At 56.5% G+C, this 20,295-nt stretch overlaps 1 protein-coding gene across 4 annotated transcripts; it reads left to right on the top strand.

Moving 5' to 3' along the window:
- The first annotated feature begins 209 nt into the window (after nt 1-209).
- On the top strand, nt 210-7,183 carry LOC103649623 (receptor-like serine/threonine-protein kinase ALE2). 4 transcript variants are annotated; one of them, XM_020550077.3, is made up of 16 exons: nt 210-636; nt 1,273-1,383; nt 1,480-1,587; nt 1,682-1,918; nt 2,019-2,117; nt 2,196-2,279; nt 2,359-2,484; nt 2,572-2,790; nt 2,867-2,944; nt 3,026-3,100; nt 3,189-3,293; nt 3,455-3,826; nt 4,042-4,317; nt 5,171-5,575; nt 5,682-5,925; nt 6,011-7,183. In XM_020550077.3, the coding sequence occupies exons 1-16, from the start codon at nt 582-584 to the stop codon at nt 6,645-6,647; spliced, it is 3,231 nt and encodes a 1,076-aa protein (XP_020405666.1). In that variant the 5' UTR covers nt 210-581; the 3' UTR covers nt 6,648-7,183. The 4 variants fall into 4 exon arrangements, with proteins under 4 accessions (XP_020405666.1, XP_020405667.1, XP_020405668.1 ...); XM_020550078.3 differs by having other exon boundaries at nt 2,199-2,279; XM_020550079.3 differs by having other exon boundaries at nt 1,682-1,900.
- The last annotated feature ends 13,112 nt before the right edge of the window (nt 7,184-20,295 follow it).

Below are 20,295 nucleotides of genomic sequence, written 5' to 3' on the forward strand. Positions count from 1 at the left end.
CCGCCTTCAATTAATAGTAGAAGAAAAATTGATAGTAGATGAAAAGTAGGTATAGAAAATGATATTTTATATTGTAGTGGGATATAGGGGGAGTATTTAGGGGAAACCACTGCGGGAGATGAAAAAGTAGGAGATACACTATTGATGATGTGACCCAGAAAAGTGATATAGGGGGAAAAATTTAGAGGGAACCGCTGCGGATAGCCTAACATCCCAGGCCTTTTCCTCCCGCTCTACTCTGCCGCTAGTTCGCTACTCGTACCTGTTATTATTACTGGCGGTGGTGGTGTGGTGCTGTCCCCCCTGCTCCTGCTCCTGCCTCCGGGGCGCGGCGCCTTCCCGTCTCCCTTCCTCCTCCTCTCCCACCGCTCGGCCTCCTCCACCACACGCGCTCGGCGGTGCCCTCCCCGGCGCGGCGCCGAAATGCAGGTGGGGCCTCGTCGGCTTCCCGCGGCTGCGACGGGCCGGAGCAGCTAACGCCGCGGCCTGGGGCTGTGATCTGGGGCCGCGCCGCATTGCCGACTGCCTGCCGCCGGGCTCGCGCGCGCAGTTCCTGCCTGCCGGTGGCGAGGGGAGGCAAGATGCGGCATCTCGCTCTCCTCGCGCTTCTTCTCGCTCCCGTTCTCGGATCCACAGGTCAGGGCAGCTCCACCTACTCGCCACATATCTCGCTCCGCCTTCTTGGGGCCGTGCTGTCCTGTACGGTACGCCGCTCCACTGGCTTCAGGCGTAGCGACGCGGAGGCCGGCCGGTTGTTTGTTTCTCCGTTCCTCGTCTTCTTTTCGTTTTTTTTTCTCTCCAGCCTCAGCTTCACTTGAGCAATTGAGAGGAGAGCTGTGTCGTGTGATTTGTCGGGGGGTGTGAATTCGGTTTCTGGATCGAGAAATTTCCTCCACGAAACTGCAATTGCGCGTAGGATGCTCTGGATTTGATACAACTGGAATGGGATTTATGTTTCTGAATTTCCAGTCAGAGATGGGCAAGCTGCAATGTCGGTGGCTGGGCGTTTCTCCATCTCCTCCTTGGCTTTTGCCCTTTGCTGCGACTTTCTAACTGAAAACGCTGCTTCGGATGTCTGCGTGTCTATTTATCTGCTCTACACTGCATAAATGTGACGGGCATTTCCGTGCCCCGTACTTGCATTGCATCATCATCATTGCACCAGTTCTGCGGTACGGTACAGTATACTGATGACTGTAAAACTTGTTGGTGGGGGGCAGCGTACATAATTGCAATCCTTGCCATGAACTCGTCTTCTTTACTTCGATCTAGGCACCACTCTGTCCCCTTCTCCGGCCGCCACTGATTCTCCTGCAAACCAAGGACAGGCTTCTAGTCCTCCTCAATCTGCATTTGCTCTTGGTCCAGTAGCTGTTCCAACTGGTAGTAGCTCTGAACTTCCTATGCGTTTGTGACATTATGCTGTCAGACCATAATCAGCACTGGAGTGTAACGCCTTACTGCATTGCTTCGTTTCAGCGCCGACCACTCCATCGGCGAGTCCTTCCCCGGAGAAAGCCGCGGCTGTAAGTCCTGCTGCTCCCACGGAGCCACGAATTGCCCCGGCTCCAGTGGCTCCTCCTAAAGGTAACTCATCTTCCTCCGATTCTGCTGTTGTCCCTGGAGTCAGATATGATCTTCCAGTCCTAATGGCTGCACTGCAAACTTTATGTTATTGTAGAGTATAGTGCACCTCCTCCAGTTGAGGTTGCACCCACTGATCCCACCGATGAGGTTCCTCCACCAGTAGCTCCACCACAAGCTGCAGTTGGAAATCCCACTCCAATTCTTCCTGGGACACCTGCATTGCTACCTTATGTTCAGGCTCCTGCTCCATCTGTCGTTCTCAAGCCTAATCCACCAGTCGTGGTGTCACCTCCACCTGCGAATAATCAACCAAGTAGGCCGGTTGGGTCTGGTATATTTTCTGATTGATAGAAGTGATTAAGGTTCTTGATTTTCATGAAACTTTTCTTTTTTTAAAAAAATCTCAATTCACTTGTGAAAAATTTCTGCAGTCCCTCCTTATCCACCCCCTGCATCGCCCCCTCCGGCAAATGGCATTCCACCATACCCACCTTCAGGAAGGTTTCCTGCTATTCCTCCTGCCACTTCAGGTAAAATTCCCCTCTCTGAAAGTACATCAAATCACTCAGGCAACATATATCTCTTGTCATTTCCCATTTCTTGAACAGCAGTCCCACCTCCAGCCACATCACCTGTTATTGCACAAGCACCACAGCGACGAGCAGATCCTCCAAGTAGAGATTATAAGAACGGTGAGGATAAAATCACCCAGTTTCATACATCTGATTGTGTTTTAATCCCTTTTGTACTTAATATTGGATGAATATTTAGGAAACGCAGTGCCGCCAGCAAATACTTACCCTCCTACAAATCTCAAGAAGCATCATGTTCCACATGCATCCCCTCCAAAGGGATCCACTGGTCAAACTGTCCCAGGTCACAAATCACCAGTTACAGGTAATCTCAGCTATTAAACTTAGGCTGTGTCCATTTGAACATTACAATGTAGAATTGTAGATTGACAACCAAAACTACTTGTTTCAGGATCTGCGCCTGCAACAAGTCCTTTGCCCCAGAACACAAACATGCCTTCAATCCCGAAGAATGCTTCATCAGTGCCACATGCCCATCCCTCACCACCAAGTATAGCTCCAGAATTGGCACCCACTGGTAGATCTCATGCTCAGGGATGGAAATCCAGTAATCCCAATAACAAAACAAATAGATTACATGCCCCATCTTATCCACCGCCTCGTGCTCAAGGTTTGACAATGAACTTCTATCGGCAGCCTAAATATTGTCACTTCTCAACATTGATCTAAAAGACTTTGCATTACAGGGCCCGAGGTCTCACGAACCCCAAGACAGACTGGGACTAAAAACTATACTCACCATGCGCCTCCACCATTCCCTCAAGGTAATCTACGCTAACATGCGGGTTTAAAGATTGCATTCATTTCACTTACTAACAACTTTCACATTGTTCTTTTCTGTCCAGGACACCCTAGCTTTCCTGTACACTCCCCATCCCCTTCACCAGCCTCATCGAGGGGTCCTGCGAACGCGAAGAAAAGTACTTTCAGTGCCTTGTCTCTTTGCTTCACTTATTGTTGTCTTTTCCTCTTGTCAATAGAAATTTACAGAACTGCTGGATTCCACAGGAAATCATATTTCTCCTACTCTTCCTTCAATCCCTCCCCTACCAGAGCCAAAAGCACCGTCAGCGCATCCTATTTGGACATTACCTCCACCACCACCTAATTCAGGTAAAGTTTTCTGTACTTTTTAAGATAATGGAAGCATAGGTACAGTTTTCTGTAGATGTCCTCATTTGGTTGTCAATCCAAAACTTACATGTTCGATCTGGTAATAACTGTATGGCGTATGATATTTGTGCTTGCTTATATGTTTAACCTGCCAAATGCAGATTGCAATTCCTTATCATGCCCAGAGCCTCTAACAGATCCACCTGCGGGAGCACCATGTGCATGTGTGCTACCAATCAGAGTTGGAATTCGTCTAAGCGTTGACCTTTACTCATTTTTTCCATTGGTCTCTGATTTTGCTGAAGAGGTAGCTTCAGGGGTAAACATGGCACAGAGGCAGGTCCGTGTAATGGGTGCGAACGTTGCAGGTGATCAACCTGACAAAACAATGGTTCTTGTTGATCTAGTTCCAGTGCAAGTGAAGTTCGACAATGCTACAGCATTTTCAGCATTTGAAAGCTTGTGGAGCAAAAAAGTTTCTTTAAAACCATCAGTCTTTGGGAACTATGAGATTCTCTATGTTGTATATCCAGGTCCGTGGTCTTACTAGTGCTCCTGACTCTTTTGTATTTCGTTATTCTATTGCTGATCAGTGCATCTATTTACTGTCCAATTTATTACTGTCAATTTATTTGATATGCATAAAGTAGATGACACAGTGTAAAATAAATCGTGCATTATCTTAATTGTTGAAATTGTTAAAATTCTGCGCCACTAGTTCTCACCAAGAAATATGAATTTTGTGCAGGGCTTCCTCCTTCACCACCTTCAGGGCAAGGTGTTGGGGATGGGGCGTTTGGCAACAACAGAAATGCAAGGGCCGTGAAGCCCCTTGGGGTCGATGTAAGAAGTCCCAAGAGAAAAGTGAATGGCAGCCTCATTGCTATTGTTGTTTTGTCTACTGTTATAGCATTGATTATTTGCTGTCTGGCTGCATGGTCGCTAATCCTCAGATTCAGGGGTCCGAGCCACACAGCTCGGGGATTTCCACATACTGCACTTCCAAAATTTTCTAGGTCATCTGGTACGTGTAACTAACCTGCTAATTTTCTGATAATTGCACCTTGATGTGATGTAATTGGACTAGCTCTTTGATTCGTAGCAGAATAACAGTAACTTTTCTCCAATGAAGTAGTGCCACTGTTGAAATTCATCATGAACTTGTAGTCTATAAGCAAGTTTTTTTTATTTGGTATCCTTTCCAAGGAAAATTCCATTGCTTATTTGAAATGCCAGCCAACAGTGCTTGCAATGACTTTTCAGTTAAAAGGCTTTCGTTTCAGTTTCTGCATCGTGTTATGTGCCCTTGCTAGAATAATATGCACAGTTTAGGCAGTACTAGTTTTCGTTCTGACCAGTGTTTTAAAGGTGTCGCCTAGGCGTCCAGGCGTCTCAGTCGCCTAGCTAAATCAGCAAGAGGGCAGAGGGGAAGAGGAAGGGGCGGTGCCGAATCGGGCTGGCGGCGGCTGAATAGGGCCCGGTGGCGGCTGAATCGGGGGGTGGCGGTGGCAAATCGGGTGTGGCGGCTGAATCGGGGGGTGGCGGTGGCGAATCGGGTGTGGCGGCGGCTGAATTTTGGGGGGAGAGAAGGAAACCACGGTTGTCGGATGAAAAAGGGTGGAGAGAAGGAAAGCAGCAGCTCAATTGGGGGAAGAGAGGGAAACAGGGGGATATATGGGCTGGCTGGTGGGCTGAGCCTCCTACCCCTTCTCCTTTTTCCTTTTTCCTTTTTTTCCCTTTTGCTTCCTCCTCCGTGCTGCTGTTTTGCTGGTTCTCATGTTGATAATGTATCGTCTTGCTCGCCTTAGGCGTCGCCTAGGTGTCCTCGCCTTACCGCTTTAAGAACCATGGTTCTGACACATCTCGAATGATTGCAGGCACAGGTCACACACTTTCAGCTGGTGCTGGTCGCTATAGTTCACCTTCAGGTCCATCAGATTCACTAGGCTCAAGCATCGCAACATATGCAGGACAGGCAAAAACATTCAAATTTGCTGAGATTGACATGGCCACAAATGGATTTGATGATTCAAAAGTACTTGGAGAAGGAGGCTTCGGATGTGTCTACCAGGGCACACTTGAAGATGGAACGACGGTTGCTGTGAAGGTTCTGAAGAGATATGATGACCAAGGTGAGCGGGAGTTCTTGGCTGAGGTTGAGATGCTGGGACGTTTGCATCACCGGAATTTGGTTAAGTTGTTAGGCATCTGCATTGAGGAGAATGCACGGTGTCTGGTATACGAGCTTATTCCAAATGGCAGCGTAGAATCCCATTTGCATGGTATGTATATTGTATACCATATCATCAAGGGCATGTTAGAAGTTGCGAAAATTGACTTACAGCAATGTGCTTTGCTTTGTTTTGTTGTTCTGTATGCTCACTGTAGGAGCGGACCGTGAGACAGCTCCACTTGATTGGAATTCACGTATGAAGATAGCCCTCGGGGCAGCACGAGCACTTGCATATCTACATGAAGATTCTAGTCCTTGTGTGATTCATCGCGATTTTAAGGCAAGCAACATTCTTCTGGAGCATGATTACACACCAAAAGTGTCAGACTTTGGACTTGCCAGGACTGCAAGGGGAGAGGGGAACCATCACATCTCTACGCGTGTCATGGGAACATTCGGGTATGAAATCTCTTGTTAAATTTCATTCTATAGACAAAACCTTGATCACCTTCCTTTATCTAAAAAAAACTTGCTTTCTTATCAGCTATGTTGCGCCAGAGTACGCCATGACGGGTCATCTTCTTGTAAAGAGTGATGTGTACAGTTACGGAGTTGTATTGCTTGAGCTCCTCACTGGTAGGAAACCTGTGGATATGTCACGGCCTGCCGGGCAAGAAAACCTAGTTGCATGGGCTCGACCGCTTCTAACAAATGTTCTGAGCCTACGCCAAGCTGTCGATCCACTTCTTGGACCTAACGTTCCACTGGACAATGTAGCAAAAGCAGCTGCCATCGCATCAATGTGCGTACAACCTGAGGTTGCTCACCGCCCCAGCATGGGTGAAGTAGTGCAGGCCTTGAAGCTTGTGTGCAGCGAGGGTGACGACGGCATTGCGTCAGGAAGATTCAGCCAGGAGTTGCCCATGCAAACTACAGCGGTTTATGACGCGACTGGCATGGAAGCTGAGAGAGTGCTAATATCCGACATATTTGGCTCCACACCACTCTTTACTCGAGGTGCCGATTCAGATTCTTTTCGCAAGCAGTCAAGTTCAGGCCCGCTGATGACAGGCAAGAACAGGAAGTTCTGGCAGAGGTTACGAAGCCTGTCAAGAGGGAGCATGAGTGAGCATGGCATCTCACCAGACTATGAAACCCGCTCGCAATACAGTGGTAGGTGAGGAAACCTTTGCTTGGCTTCGATTAGAAAACGGATTGATACTCAGACTGGGAATAAAAGAGTTCAAGCTGAGCTAGTGTAAACTACGCATCTGGAGGTGAAAGCTATAGCTTCAGGATCTCATTCAGAGTAGCAGAGTGGAGCCTGAGCTTTGGATTGCTGGAATGGAAATAACATCTGCTGTGGACTGCTGGGATCTACCTGCAAACCTACGTGGCCATACTCCAGAACCTTATACCCCCACTTCCTTTTAGAGGTTGTTAATTTGAGATTTTTGAGTTATTCTTTTGTCTAGCTCGTAGTTTATTTTTGCTTAATCTTTTGTTTGGTCAGTTGTTTGTTAGGGCTGTTGATTTGTATAGATTCAGACTACATCTCTTCTGGCTTGTGGATTTCGATAGACTTGTTGTACATTGACATATGCTGGTCTCAAATGAGGATGATAGGTTCTTGGTCCCAACTTGTGACTAGTTGCTTGTGCTTCTTGTGAATTCTATCTGATGTTCAGAAAAAAAAATGTCCTTGGGTTTTGTTGTCTACTGAACGTTTGTAATGTCTGCGATTCTGGAGCCAAGAACTCCTTAAGGTTATCTAGCACAATGGCATCATAAGGAAGGGCTTCTCTCTTTGAAATTATACTGTAGCGTGAGAACCACTTTTGTAGCTTGAGCTCGTGATTTGTTTGGTCCGTTGTTAGGGCTGTTGATGTGTGTGCATCCGGACAGGATTCTTTTGGCCCTGTGGAGTTGGACACGTACACTGATGCCTTCTGAAATCATGATAACAGATTCTTGAGTGAATGGTTCTGATTTCTGACTAGTTGCGTCAGTTCAGTTCAGCTGTGTTTAGAAGGAAAGGTTCCTTGAGTATGATTCCTATTTCCTCCTACTGGACATATTTCCATGGATCGGAATCGTGCAAGCAGTGAAGATTTTCTGGCATTCATACACTTTGACAGTTCTTTTTTCTTCCCTCGTTGTGAACATACTGTAATATAATGTGTTGTTAAATTACATTGACCATCTCGGACGTTACATATAAAAAACTACAGTGGTTTGACTGCAAGTTCGCTGCCTCTATTTTGTTTTCCGATCGCATGGTTTTAGCCACATTCTATATCGTTGTACATTCTAGGTTAACGATGTCGTTGTACATTCTATCTCAGATCTAGATCCTGAATTTTTTCCATCATTAATAAACACATGATGAAGATATAGAAGGCTTATTGCCATATTTTCTTTCCACTAAAGCCTCGTTTTGTTCCTTAGTCTAGGGACTAAAGTTTAGTTCCTAACCTGTTTGGTTTAGGGACTACAGGTATCCCGAACGCAAGGCCGGTTCTGGCATTTCGGGGGCCCTAAGCAAAAATTTATATAGAGACCCCGTATAACTATATATATATATCATCTACACATCTATTAAACATATATTAGTAAAGAAATTGCATATAACTTGCTGTAATATAGATGTCGGCGTTTCGAGACAGGGGGGTCCCTAAGCCGACGAGTGAGTGTGCTGCGTGCCCCAGCCCAGATGGGTCGAGCGCGTGGGCGAGCGCAAAGGGGGGAGAGGCGAGGTGGCCGGAGTCGAGCGTGAGAGAGGTGGAAGTCCCGCGGCCTTCGTGTTCGTCCCGCGCCCAGGTCAGGTGCGCTTGCAGTAGGGGGGTTACAAGCGTCCACGCGGGTGAGGGAAGCGAGCGGCCCCAAGAGAGCGCCTGTCCCGTCCTCGGTCCCGCGCGGCCAACCTTCTCTAAGAAGGCCCTGGTCCTCCCTTTTATAGTCGTAAGGAGAGGATCCAGGTGTACAATGGGGGGTGTAGCAGAGTGCTACGTGTCTAGCGGAGGGAGAGCTAGCGCCCTAGGTACATGCCAATGTGGCAGCCGGAGAGATCTGGGCATCCTGCTGGCGTGATGTCGTGGCTGTCGGAGGTGCGGCGGAGCCTGGCGGAGGGACAACTGTTGGAGCGGTTGAGTCCCTGCTGACGTCGTCCTGCTTCCGTAAGAGAGCTGGGGGCCGCCGTCGTCATAGAGCTTGTGGAGCGCCATCATTGCCCCTCCGGCGGAGCTGGCCGGATGGGACGCCGGTCTTGTTCTCCGTGACCCGAGTCGATTCGGGGTAGGATGATGATGGCGCTTCCTGTTGACGTGGCGGTCTGTGCCCTAGGCAGGGCGACGTGGGGGTTCCTCCGAAGCCGAGGTTGAGTCTGCCTTCCGTTGCCGTGGCCGAGCCCGAGCCATGGGGTCGGGCGAGGCGGAAGTCGTTCGGCCGAGACCAGGGCGGAGTCCGAGCCCTGGGGTCGGGCGAGGCGGAAGTCGTTCGGCCGAGGCCAGGGCGGAGTCCGAGCCCTGGGGTCGGGCGAGGCGGAGTTTCGTCGTCTTCCGGGTCTTAGCCCGAGTCCGAGCCCTGGGGTCGGGCGGAGCGGAGTTTCGTCGTCTTCCGGGTCTTAGCCCGAGTCCGAGCCCTGGGGTCGGGCGGAGCGGAGTTTCGTCGTCTTCCGGGTCTTAGCCCGAGTCCGAGCCCTGGGGTCGGGCGGAGCGGAGTTTCGTCGTCTTCCAGGTCTTAGCCCGAGTCCGAGCCCTGGGGTCGGGCGGAGCGGAGTTTCGTCGTCTTCCGGGTCTTAGCCCGAGTCCGAGCCCTGGGGTCGGGAGGAGCGGAGTTTCGTCGTCTTCCGGGTCTTAGCCCAAGTCCGAGCCCTGGGGTCGGGCGGAGCGGAGTTCGCCGTCTTCCGGGTCTTAGCCCGAGTCCGAGCCCTGGGGTCGGGCGGAGCGGAGTTCGCCGTCTTCCGGGTCTTAGCCCGAGTCCGAGCCCTGGGGTCGGGCGGAGCGGAGTTCGCCGTGGTGCCTTTGGTAAGGCCTGACTGCCTGTCAGACTCACTCTGTCGAGTGGCACTGCAGTCGGAGTGGCGCAGGCGGCGCTGTCCTTCTGTCAGACTGGCCAGTGGAGCGGTGGAGTGACGGCGGTCACTTCGGCTCTGCCGGGGGCGCGTGTCAGGATGAAGGTGTCAGGCCACCTTTGCGTTAAATGCCCCTGCAATTTGGTCAGTCGGTGTGGCGATTTAGTCAAGGTTGCTTCTGAGCGAAGCCAAGGCCTCGGGCGAGCCGGTGATGTGTCCGCCATAAAAAGGGGGCCTCGGGCGAGACGGAAGTCTCTCGAGGTCGGCTGCCCTTGGCCGAGGCTAGGCTCGGGTGAAGCGTGATCGAGTCACTCGTGTGGACTGATCCCTGACTTAATCGTACCCATCAGGCCTTTGCAGCTTTATGCTGATGGGGGTTACCAGCTGAGAATTAGGCGTCTTGAGGGTACCCCTAATTATGGTCCCCGACAGTAGCCCCCGAGCCTCGAAGGGAGTGTTAGCACTCGCTTGGAGGCTTTTGTCGCACTTTTTTGCAAGGGGACCAGCCTTTCTCGGTTGCATTTCGTTCCGGTGGGTGCGCGCGAGCGCACCCGCCGGGTGTAGCCCCCGAGGCCTCGGAGGAGTGGTTACACTCCTTCGAGGTCTTAATACCTCGCGCAATGCTTCGGCTGGTCTGGTCGTTCCCTCATGCGAACTGGCCGTAGCCTGGGTGCACGGTCGGGGTCCAAGCTCTCGGGCTGGTATGTTGACGCTGTCAACGATTTGGCCGGAGCCGGTTTTTGCGAGAGCAGCCCCCGAGCCTCTGCACAGGGCGAGAGGGTGATCAGGGACAGACTCGACTTTTTACATACGCCCCTACGTCGCCTTTCCGCAAGGAGGAGGGGGGGAGTGCGCCATGCTACCCTCGATGGGCACCGAACATGGTGTCTCCGGTGAGCTGCAAGCGGGTAATCCGAGTGGACGTCCGTGCCCCGTTCGTTGGGGGTCGGCTAGGGGCCCAGAGGCACGCCCAAAAGTACCTGCGGGTGATTTGCCGGACCCGGTCCCCTGGCGACGGGGTCCGAGGGCTCGATGCCTCCCTCCGATGGGATTCCGTTACAAGATCGTTCCCGCTGGTCTCGGAAATGTCCTAGGGTACCTCGGGAGCGCAGCCCGAGCCTTGGTTATGTATCGAACGTACCCCTGGTCATCCCTCGCTCGGTGTCTGAGGCGACTGTGAACCCTTCGGGGGCCAGCCTTCGAACCCCTGATCAGTAATGGGCGCGGAGCCCGAGTAGCCTGAGGCGGCCATGGAACCCTTCGGGGGGCTGGCCTTCGAACCCCTGACCAGTAGTGGGTGTCGGGCCCACGCGATCTGAGGCGGCTGTTGAACCCTTCGGAGGGCCAGCCTTCGAACCCCTGATCAGTAGTGGGGGGCTCGGAGCCCGGTTCCTTCGCGGAGAAGGATCCCTTTCGGGGTATCCCCCTTTCCCGGTCCCTGTTGCAAGAGATAGAGAAAGAGGAAAACGGAAAAGGATACGAAATCGGACGACGTGGCGTACCTTTTCTGACGCGATTATTACGGCGAAGGTGAAGCGTCGCGCGCTCCTCCTGCCAGAGGCGCCGCGTGTCCCGCCGCGGAGTTAATGCGACGGGGCGAGTGGTTGGCGGGGCGGCTGTTGCGCGCGTGCGATCCGTTCGAGGAACGGGTCACGGGTGCACCGTCTCCACGCCGTGAGAGGAGGCTCTCTTGCTGTCCCAGGATGGGACGTGAGCCTGGTTGACGACGTGACTGCTGCGCCCGCCCGCCTGCCACCGCTATTACTGTCGGCCCTCTTTCGGTCGCTTTGACCGACGCGCCATGCTGGCGCTGTTGGGTCGCCTCGAGTCGCGGCATTGGCTCCGCAACCGAAGAGGCGCGATGGTGGCACAAGTGGCGGTGCGGTTGCTTGCATGCAGCAACTGGCGCGCCGGTTGCTCGACGCGTGGGCCTGGGTTCCCAAGCTGGCGTGTCAGAAGTTGGAGAAGCGCGTCCATCTGGCGCGGTTGCATGCCGCCTGCATGGCTGCCCGCCCCTTCTGCCCGTTGGTCTGGGCGAAAATGGGGGGTCGCTTGTAACCGCTGGACGGTCGTGCGCACCACGCGCGGCGGTCTGGCTTCTTCTGCCCTGAGCCGGCTTGCATGTCATGCGGGACCCAGCCCCCGAGTCGCAGGGGAGGGCCTTGGAGCGTGTTGGAGAAGACTCAGCCCGTGGCGCCTGGGGGCGCACGTAGGGAGAGTTGCCTTTAAAAGGAGGGAGACTCCTTTCGGAAGGCAACCATGTCTTCTTCCTCCCTTAAGCGTCGTGTCTTCCCATCTTCCAAGCCCCCGGATGGGGGGTATCCGCCGCCTTTCCGCCTCCTCGTTGGAGGAACGCAACTCCATGGGAGTTGGTACCTCTCAGCCATCGTTCGGCTTCAAGGATTTTCATCAGCCGGCCCGGCCGTTCCCCCATGCCGACGATCACCCAGGATGGTGACTGCCGGTTTCTGGGCGGGGAAGAGCAAGCCGGGCTGCGATCTTGGTCCCACCCTCAGCTTCAAGGATGTTCATCATCCCCGCTGGGGCGGGAGCCACGCTGAGCCGGCGCTCTACCTTCCGCGCGGGTCCGCGGGTCGCCCTTTCCCGCGGCGTTCGGGGGTGGAGGCGCTCGCTGGCCCTGCGGACGGCGCGGACTTAGACAACGTGGGGCTGATCGACGGCGGGCGTCGTCTCCTCCAGCGTGTCGGAGTCGTCGACCGGGCTTCCGGCGGCCCCTCCTGCCGGAGGGTGACCGCCGCATCATGTGCACGGGAGGACCACCCACGATTCCGCGCGCCGTTAGGGCGGCGTTCGTGTTCTGGGGTGGCCCTGCTTTTGCACTGGGACGGCGCCCTTGCGCAGAGGCCGGCGCCCCACTCGTCTGGGAGGATTTGAGTGGGGATCTGCCGGGGGGCTGGTGTCCCCTGCCATCGGCGCCGAGGCGGAGGTGGCTCGAGAAGTCCTCGTCACCGACGGGATCACTGCCACCACCCGCGCCCCGGGCCACCGCGCCGGCGTGCTTGTCCTCGCCCCTCGAGCGTCGGCGGGGGCGAGAGCAAGATCGCAGCAGCGCCGGCCTACCGTCGCCGTAGTCAGGATGGGCGGCGGCGAGCCGACCGTCGGTCTTCTGTTGCTCCGCAGGCCTTCCCCATGGAGTGGGGTCGTTCGTACCTGCGGAGGGGGGAACCGGAGTTCCGTTCGTAATGGCACTTCGAATGCCAGTGCTTTTTGTTCATTGTGGCTGTCGGGGCCTGAACATGTATGTAATTTCGGCACGGAGCCGTGTTTTTTTTTTCTCATTTTCGAGCACTAAGTCTCGCCTGTTGATTATCTGAACCGCTTTACCAAGCATGAGTCGCCCCGTGTCAAGGTGACGGGTGAGGTATCCGTATCCCGGAGGCGTAGGAATCCCTCGGCCCGTTCGGCCTTGTTGTCTGGGGTTCCTCTAGCTTAGTTAAAGAGACCCCTCGGCTGCCCTTCGGTGGACCGAGGCCAGGGGTAGCGATATCAGTATGAACAGAGGCGGAGTTGGCTCGAGAATGGGAACCTGGTTGGCCGGAGCCTAGCCGTGTTGTCCGTCAGCGGAGCCGACGCCGAAGTCGATCAGTCGAGACCTCGGGTCGGGCTGGCGCCCTTGGAAGCCGGTTGACCGAGGCCCCAGGGGTAACCGGTCGAGCCGCCTGCTCGGGCCGGATTCCCGGAGGAGTCCCTGGGCCGCGTCGCCGCCCGAGGCTGGGTCGGGCTTTGCTAGAGACGTCGTCGATGCCGAGGGTGCTACGGCTCCCTTCAGCGTGAAGACCCGAGCCTGCAGGATCAGATCATCTTGTAGCGTGTGCTTTCTGCGGCCGTCGAGGCCAGAAAAAACACACCCTCGCCACGCTTGCGAAGCTGCGCCTTTTTTCCTCTTGTTTCGAGCATCTGGACTCTGTCGGTAACAGGGATGTTTGTGTGAGCGAGAGTTGCCTTTCGCGGAAGGGACGAGTGAGGTATCCGTATCCCAGAGGCGTGGGAATCCCTCGGCTCGGTCGGCCTTGCCGCTTACGCGTACTTTCACCCGTCCATGAGGCCCTGTCCCCGACTTAGTCGAGAAAGCTTGAAGGACTGCTTCGGCAGGAGAGCTTCCGAACGTGAAGACTTGTTCGGTCCACGGAGTCGCTTTATCCGAGTGCAAGTTACTTATCGCAGAAGGTGATGAGTGAGGTATCCGTATCCCGGAGGCGTAGGAGTTCCTCGGCTCGGTCAGCCTTGGCTGCTTACGTGTACTCCGTCGTTTCCAGGATCCGCTTTCCAAAGTAGTCAAGAAGCACGAAAGAAATCCTGCTAAAAAGAGATCCTTTTTCGAGGAAAAATTCGACGCAGAGGGGGTCTCCCCCTTTTAGCCCCCGAGGGAGGGTCGGGCTTTGCCGAGGCTAGGCCGACCCTTCCTTGACGACTAAACTTTGCGTAGGCGCGAGGTATATGAACAACTTGAAAACATCTTAAGGGTAGAAGCGACGTAGCTGTTTGATGTTCCAAGCGTTGCCGTAGATCTCGCCTTGATGGTTGGCCAGCTTGTATGTTCCGGGCTTCAGAACTTTGGCGATGACGAATGGCCCTTCCCAGGGGGGCGGTGAGCTTGTGCCTCCCTCGGGCGTCTTGCCGCAGCCGAAGCACCAGATCGCCCACCTGGAGTTCTCGGGACCGGACCCCTCGGGCGTGGTAGCGTCGCAGGGACTGTTGGTACCGCGCCGAGTGTAGTAAGGCCCTGTCCCGAGCTTCCTCCAGCTGGTCCAGCGATTCCTCTCGGCTAGCTTGGTTGCTTTGTTCGGTGTAGGCCCTCGCCCTCGGGGAGCCGTATTCCAGGTCAGTGGGCAAGATAGCTTCAGCCCCGTAGACCAGGAAAAACGGCGTGAAGCCCGTGGCACGACTCGGCGTCGTCCTTAGGCTCCAGACCACCGAGGGGAGTTCCTTCATCCATCGCTTGCCGAATTTGTTGAGGTCGTTGTAGATCCGAGGCTTGAGCCCTTGTAGAATCATGCCGTTGGCAAGCTCTACTTGCCCATTCGACATGGGATGAGCCACGGCGGCCCAGTCCACCCGGATATGGTGATCCTCGCAAAAATCCAAGAATTTTTTGCCGGTGAACTGGGTGCCATTGTCGGTGATGATGGAGTTCGGGACCCCGAAGCGATGGATGATGTTGGTGAAGAACGCCACCGCCTGCTCGGACCTGATGCTGTTCAGAGGTCGGACCTCGATCCACTTGGAGAATTTGTCGATGGCGACCAGCAGGTGCGTGTAGCCCCCGGGCGCCTTCTGCAAGGGACCGACGAGGTCCAGACCCCATACAGCGAAGGGCCAAGTGACGGGTATTGTCTGCAGAGCCTGAGCGGGCAGGTGCGTCCGCTTCGCATAGAATTGGCACCCTTCGCAGGTGCGGACAATTCTAGTGGCGTCAGCCACCGCCGTCGGCCAGTAGAAGCCTTGCCGGAAAGCATTTCCGACAAGGGCTCGGGGCGCTGCGTGGTGGCCGCAAGCCCCCGAGTGTATTTCTTGCAGCAGTTCCCGACCTTCGGCGATGGAGATGCATCGCTGGAGGATGCCCGAGGGGCTGCGATGGTAGAGCTCCTCTTCGTCGCCCAGCAAGACGAATGACTTGGCGCGTCGCGCTACCCGCCGAGCCTTGACTTGGTCGAGGGGTAGCTCTCCTCGACGGAGATATTGCAGGTACGGGGCCTACCAATCTTGATCTGGCGTGGCCCCGCTCTGCCCTTCCTCGACGTTCAGTGCCTCACCCTCGGAGACCGAGGGTACCTTGGGCTGTGCCGAGGGTACCTCGGGCTGTGCCGAGGGTACCTCGGGCTGAGCCGAGGGTACCTCGGGCTCGGGCGCGTCGTCGAGCTTGACGGAGGGTTGATGCAGATCCCGGGAGAAGACGTCCGGGGGGACTGTCGTTCGCCCCGAGGCTATCTTAGCCAGCTCGTCTGCGGTTTCGTTGTAGCGCCGAGCGATGTGGTTGAGCTCGAGCCCGAAGAACTTGTCTTCCAGGCACCGAACCTCGTCGCAGTAGGCCTCCATCTTTGGGTCGCGGCAGTGGGAGTTCTTCATGACTTGGTCGATGACGAGCTGCGAATCACCGCGGGCGTCGAGGCGTCTGACCCCTAGCTCGATGGCGATCCGCAATCCGTTGACCAGAGCTTCGTACTCGGCCACATTGTTGGACGCCGGGAAATGGAGGCGCAGCACGTAGCGCAAGTGCTTTCCGAGGGGCGAGATGAAGAGCAGGCCTGCGCCGGCCCCCGTCTTCATCAGCGACCCGTCGAAAAACATGGTCCAGAGCTCCGGTTGGATCGGAGTCGTTGGCAGCTGGGTGTCGACCCATTCGGCCACGAAATCCGCCAACACCTGGGACTTGATGGCCTTCCGAGGGGCGAACGAGATCGTTTCGCCCATGATTTCCACCGCCCACTTTGCGATCCTGCCCGAGGCCTCTCGGCACTGGATGATCTCCCCCAGGGGGAAGGATGACACCACAGTTACCGGATGAGACTCGAAGTAGTGTCGCAGCTTCCGCCTTGTCAGGATCACAACATACAGCAGCTTTTGAACTTGCGGGTAGCGGATCTTAGTCTCGGACAGCACTTCGCTGATGAAGTAGACCGGCCTCTGAACGGGCAATGCATGCCCTTCCTCTTGCCTTTCGACCACAATCGCGGCGCTAACCACCTGAGTGGTCGCGGCGACGTAGACCAAGAGGGCTTCTCCGTCCGCCGGGGGCACCAAGACAGGCGCCTTTGTAAGGAGCGCCTTCAGGTTGCCGAGGGCTTCCTCGGCCTCGGGGGTCCAAGCGAAACACTCGGCCTTCCTTAAGAGGCGGTACAGAGGCAGACCTCTTTCGCCGAGGCGTGAGATGAAGCGGCTCAGGGCCGCGAGGCATCCCATGACCCTCTTTACCCCTTTTAAGTCCTTGATGGGTCCCATGCTGGTGATGGCCGCGATCTTCTCCGGGTTGGCTTCGATGCCTCGCTCGGAGACGATGAACCCTAGGAGCATGCCTCGGGGCACCCCGAAGACACACTTCTCAGGATTAAGCTTGACTCCTTTCGCCTTGAGACACCGGAATGTCACTTCAAGGTCGGAGAGGAGGTCGGAAGCCTTCCTTGTCTTGACTACGATGTCATCGACGTAGGCCTCGACTGTGCGACCGATGTGTTCGCCGAACACATGGTTCATGCACCGCTGGTACGTCGCGCCCGCATTCCTCAAACCGAACGGCATGGTGACATAGCAGTACATGCCGAACGGCGTGATGAAAGAAGTCGCGAGCTGGTCGGACTCTTTCATCCGGATCTGGTGATACCCTGAGTAGGCATCGAGGAAGGACAGGGTTTCGCACCCAGCGGTGGAATCCACGATTTGGTCGATGCGAGGCAGAGGGTAGGGAACCTTCGGACATGCTTTGTTGAGACCAGTGTAGTCTACACACATCCGCCATTTCCCCCCTTTCTTCCTCACAAGCACAGGGTTGGCAAGCCATTCGGGATGGAATACCTCTTTGATGAACCCTGCTGCCATTAGCTTGTGGATCTCTTCGCCAATCACTCTGCGCTTCTCCTCGTCGAATCGGCGCAGAGGCTGCCTGACGGGTCGGGCTCCAGCCCGAATATCCAACGAGTGCTCGGCGACATCCCTCGGTATGCCGGGCATGTCCGAGGGACTCCACGCAAAGACGTCGGTGTTCGCGCGGAGAAAGTCGACGAGCACTGCTTCCTATTTGGGGTCGAGCCCGGAACCGATCCGGACCTGCTTGGTGGTGTCGCCACTGGGGTCGAGAGGGACGGCCTTGACCGTCTCCGCTGGCTCGAAGTTGCCGGCGTGGCGCTTCACGTCTGGCACCTCCTTGGAGAGGTTCTCCAGGTCGGCGATGAGGGCCTCGGACTCGGCGAGGGCCTCGGCGTACTCCACGCACTCCACGTCGCATTCGAACGCGTGTTTGTACGTGGGGCCGACGGTGATGACCCCGTTGGGGCCCGGCATCTTGAGCTTCAAGTAGGTGTAGTTGGGGACGGCCATGAACTTCGCGTAGCATGGCCTCCCTAGCACGGCGTGGTAGGTTCCTCGGAACCCGACCACCTCGAACGTTAGGGTCTCCCTTCGGAAGTTGGAGGGTGTCCCGAAGCAGACGGGGAGGTCGAGTCGCCCGAGGGGCTGGACGCGCTTCCCAGGGATGATCCCGTGGAAGGGCGCAGCGCCTGCTCGGACGGAGGACAGATCGACGCGCAGGAGCTTGAGGGTCTCGGCGTAGATGATGTTGAGGCAGCTGCCCCCATCCATCAGGACCTTGGTGAGCCTGACATCGCCGACAACGGGGTCGACGACGAGCGGGTATTTCCCCGGGCTCGGCACATGATCGGGGTGGTCGGCCTGGTCGAAAGTGATGGGCTTGTCGGACCAGTCTAGGTAGACTGGCGCCGCCACCTTCACCGAGCAGACCTCCCGGCGCTCTTGCTTGCGGTGCCGAGCCGAGGTATTCGCCGCATGCCCTCCATAGATCATGAAGCAGTCGCGGACCTCGGGGAATTCTCCTGCTAGGTGATCTTCGTTCTTGTCGTCGTCGCGGGCCCTGCCACCCTCGGCGGGTGGCCCGGCCCTGTGGAAGTGACGCCGAAGCATAACGCACTCCTCGAGGGTGTGCTTGACGGGCCCCTGATGGTAGGGGCACGGCTCCTTGAGCATCTTGTCGAAGAGGTTTGCACCTCCAGGGGGCTTCCGAGGGTTCTTATACTCGGCGGCGGCGACAAGGTCCGCGTCAGCGGCGTCGCGTTTCGATTGCGACTTCTTCTTGCCTTTCTTCTTGGCGCCGCGCGGAGCAGACGCCTCGGGAGCTTCTTCCGATGGGCGGCCCTGGGGCTGCTTGTCCTTTCGGAAGATAGCCTCGACCGCCTCCTGGCCAGAGGCGAACTTGGTGGCGATGTCCATCAGCTCGCTCGCCCTGGTGGGGGTTTTGCGACCCAGCTTGCTCACCAGGTCGCGGCAAGTGGTGCCGGCGAGGAACGCGCCGATGACATCCGAGTCGGTGATGTTGGGCAGCTCGGTGCGCTGCTTCGAGAATCGCCGGATGTAGTCCCGAAGCGGCTCCCCCGGCTGTTGCCGGCAGCTTCGAAGGTCCCAAGAATTCCCGGGGCGCACGTATGTGCCCTGGAAATTGCCAGCGAAGGCTTGGACCAAGTCGTCCCAGTTGGAGATCTGCCCCGGAGGCAGGTGCTCCAACCAGGCGCGAGCAGTGTCGGAGAGGAACAGGGGGAGGTTACGGATGATGAGGTTGTCGTCGTCCGTTCCACCCAGTTGGCAGGCAAGGCGGTAGTCCGCGAGCCACAGTTTCGGTCTCGTTTCCCCCGAGTACTTCGTGATAGTAGTCGGGGGTCGGAACCGGGTCGGGAATGGCGCCCGTCGGATGGCCCGACTGAAGGCCTGCGGACCGGGTGGTTCGGGCGAGGGACTCCGATCCTCCCCGCTGTCGTAGCGCCCCCCACGTCTGGGGTGGTAGCCTCGGCGCACCCTTTCGTCGAGGTGAGCCCGACGGTCGCGTCGATGGTGCTCGTTGCCGAGGTGGCCTGGGGCCGCAGGCGCGGTGTTGCGCGTGCGCCCGGTGTAGACCGAGGCTTCCCGCATGAATCGGGAAGTCGCGACATGAGGTTCCGAGGGATAACCTTGCCTTCGGGAGGCAGTGCTCTCGGCCCGCCGGGCCGCAGCGCCTTCCAGGAGATTCTTGAGTTCTCCCTGGATTCGCCGACCCTCGGTGGTTGACGGCTCCGGCATCGCGCGGATGAGCATCGCTGCGGTTGCCAGGTTCTGACCAACCCCGCTGGATGCGGGCGGCGGCCTGATCCTGACATCGTTGGCGACGCGGTGCTGAGGACCTTGGGGCAGGTGACGTATTTCTCCGGCCAGGGGTTGGCCCACCCATGCTTGTCCGACGTCCCGACAAATCGGCTCAAGCGCTCCTGTTCCCTCGTTGAGCCTGGCCTGCGCCTCGCGGACTTGCTCGAGTTGTGGGTCGTAACCCCCCGCCGGAGCGGGGACCACAGCTAGCTCCCGTGGGATGTCGGCGCGAGGCACCGGCCTAGGGAGATCACCGTCCTCCGGCATGCCAAGATGGTTGCCTTCGGAGGGATTCCCTAGCTCGATGTGGAAACATTCGCGGCTTGGGCCGCAGCTCTCGTCGCCAAGGCTGCGGCTTCCATCGGAACAGTCGGATAGGCAGTAGTCACATGCGGTCATGAAGTCCCGCACGACACTGGGGTTGCCAAGTCCGGAGAAATCCCAAGCGATGCTGGGATCGTCGTCTTCCTCGGACCCAGAGGGCCCGTAGGTCGAGACGTCCGTCAGTCGGTCCCAAGGCGACCGCATACGGAACCTCAGTGGGGTTGCACTCGCCTCAATGAGAGCGCCCGCCAAAACAAGGTCGTTTGGCGGGTTGAGGCCGAGTCGAAATGGCGCAAGATGGGAGTTAGTTGGTACCTTTTTGTCGACGAGGAGCGACGTAGTCACATCGGGGACTGGTTGCACCGTCAACTCTGGTTCGAGGGCGACGTCCTGCAGGCTTTCCGCGAGCGCGCCGGCGTCGTCTTCTTGCTCGGGGTCAGCGTGCCGCGGGGGGACGGCGCTTGCCTCCGTCTTGAACGCGAGGTCGACGTCCGGCGTACCTTCCGTCGGGGCGTCGGGGGCGTCGATTCGCTCGACGGCCGACGAAGCGCGGCCTCCCACCTGGCCTTGAC

This window comes from Zea mays, chromosome 3, assembly GCF_902167145.1.
Source record: "Zea mays cultivar B73 chromosome 3, Zm-B73-REFERENCE-NAM-5.0, whole genome shotgun sequence".
Classification (NCBI taxonomy): domain Eukaryota; kingdom Viridiplantae; phylum Streptophyta; class Magnoliopsida; order Poales; family Poaceae; genus Zea; species Zea mays.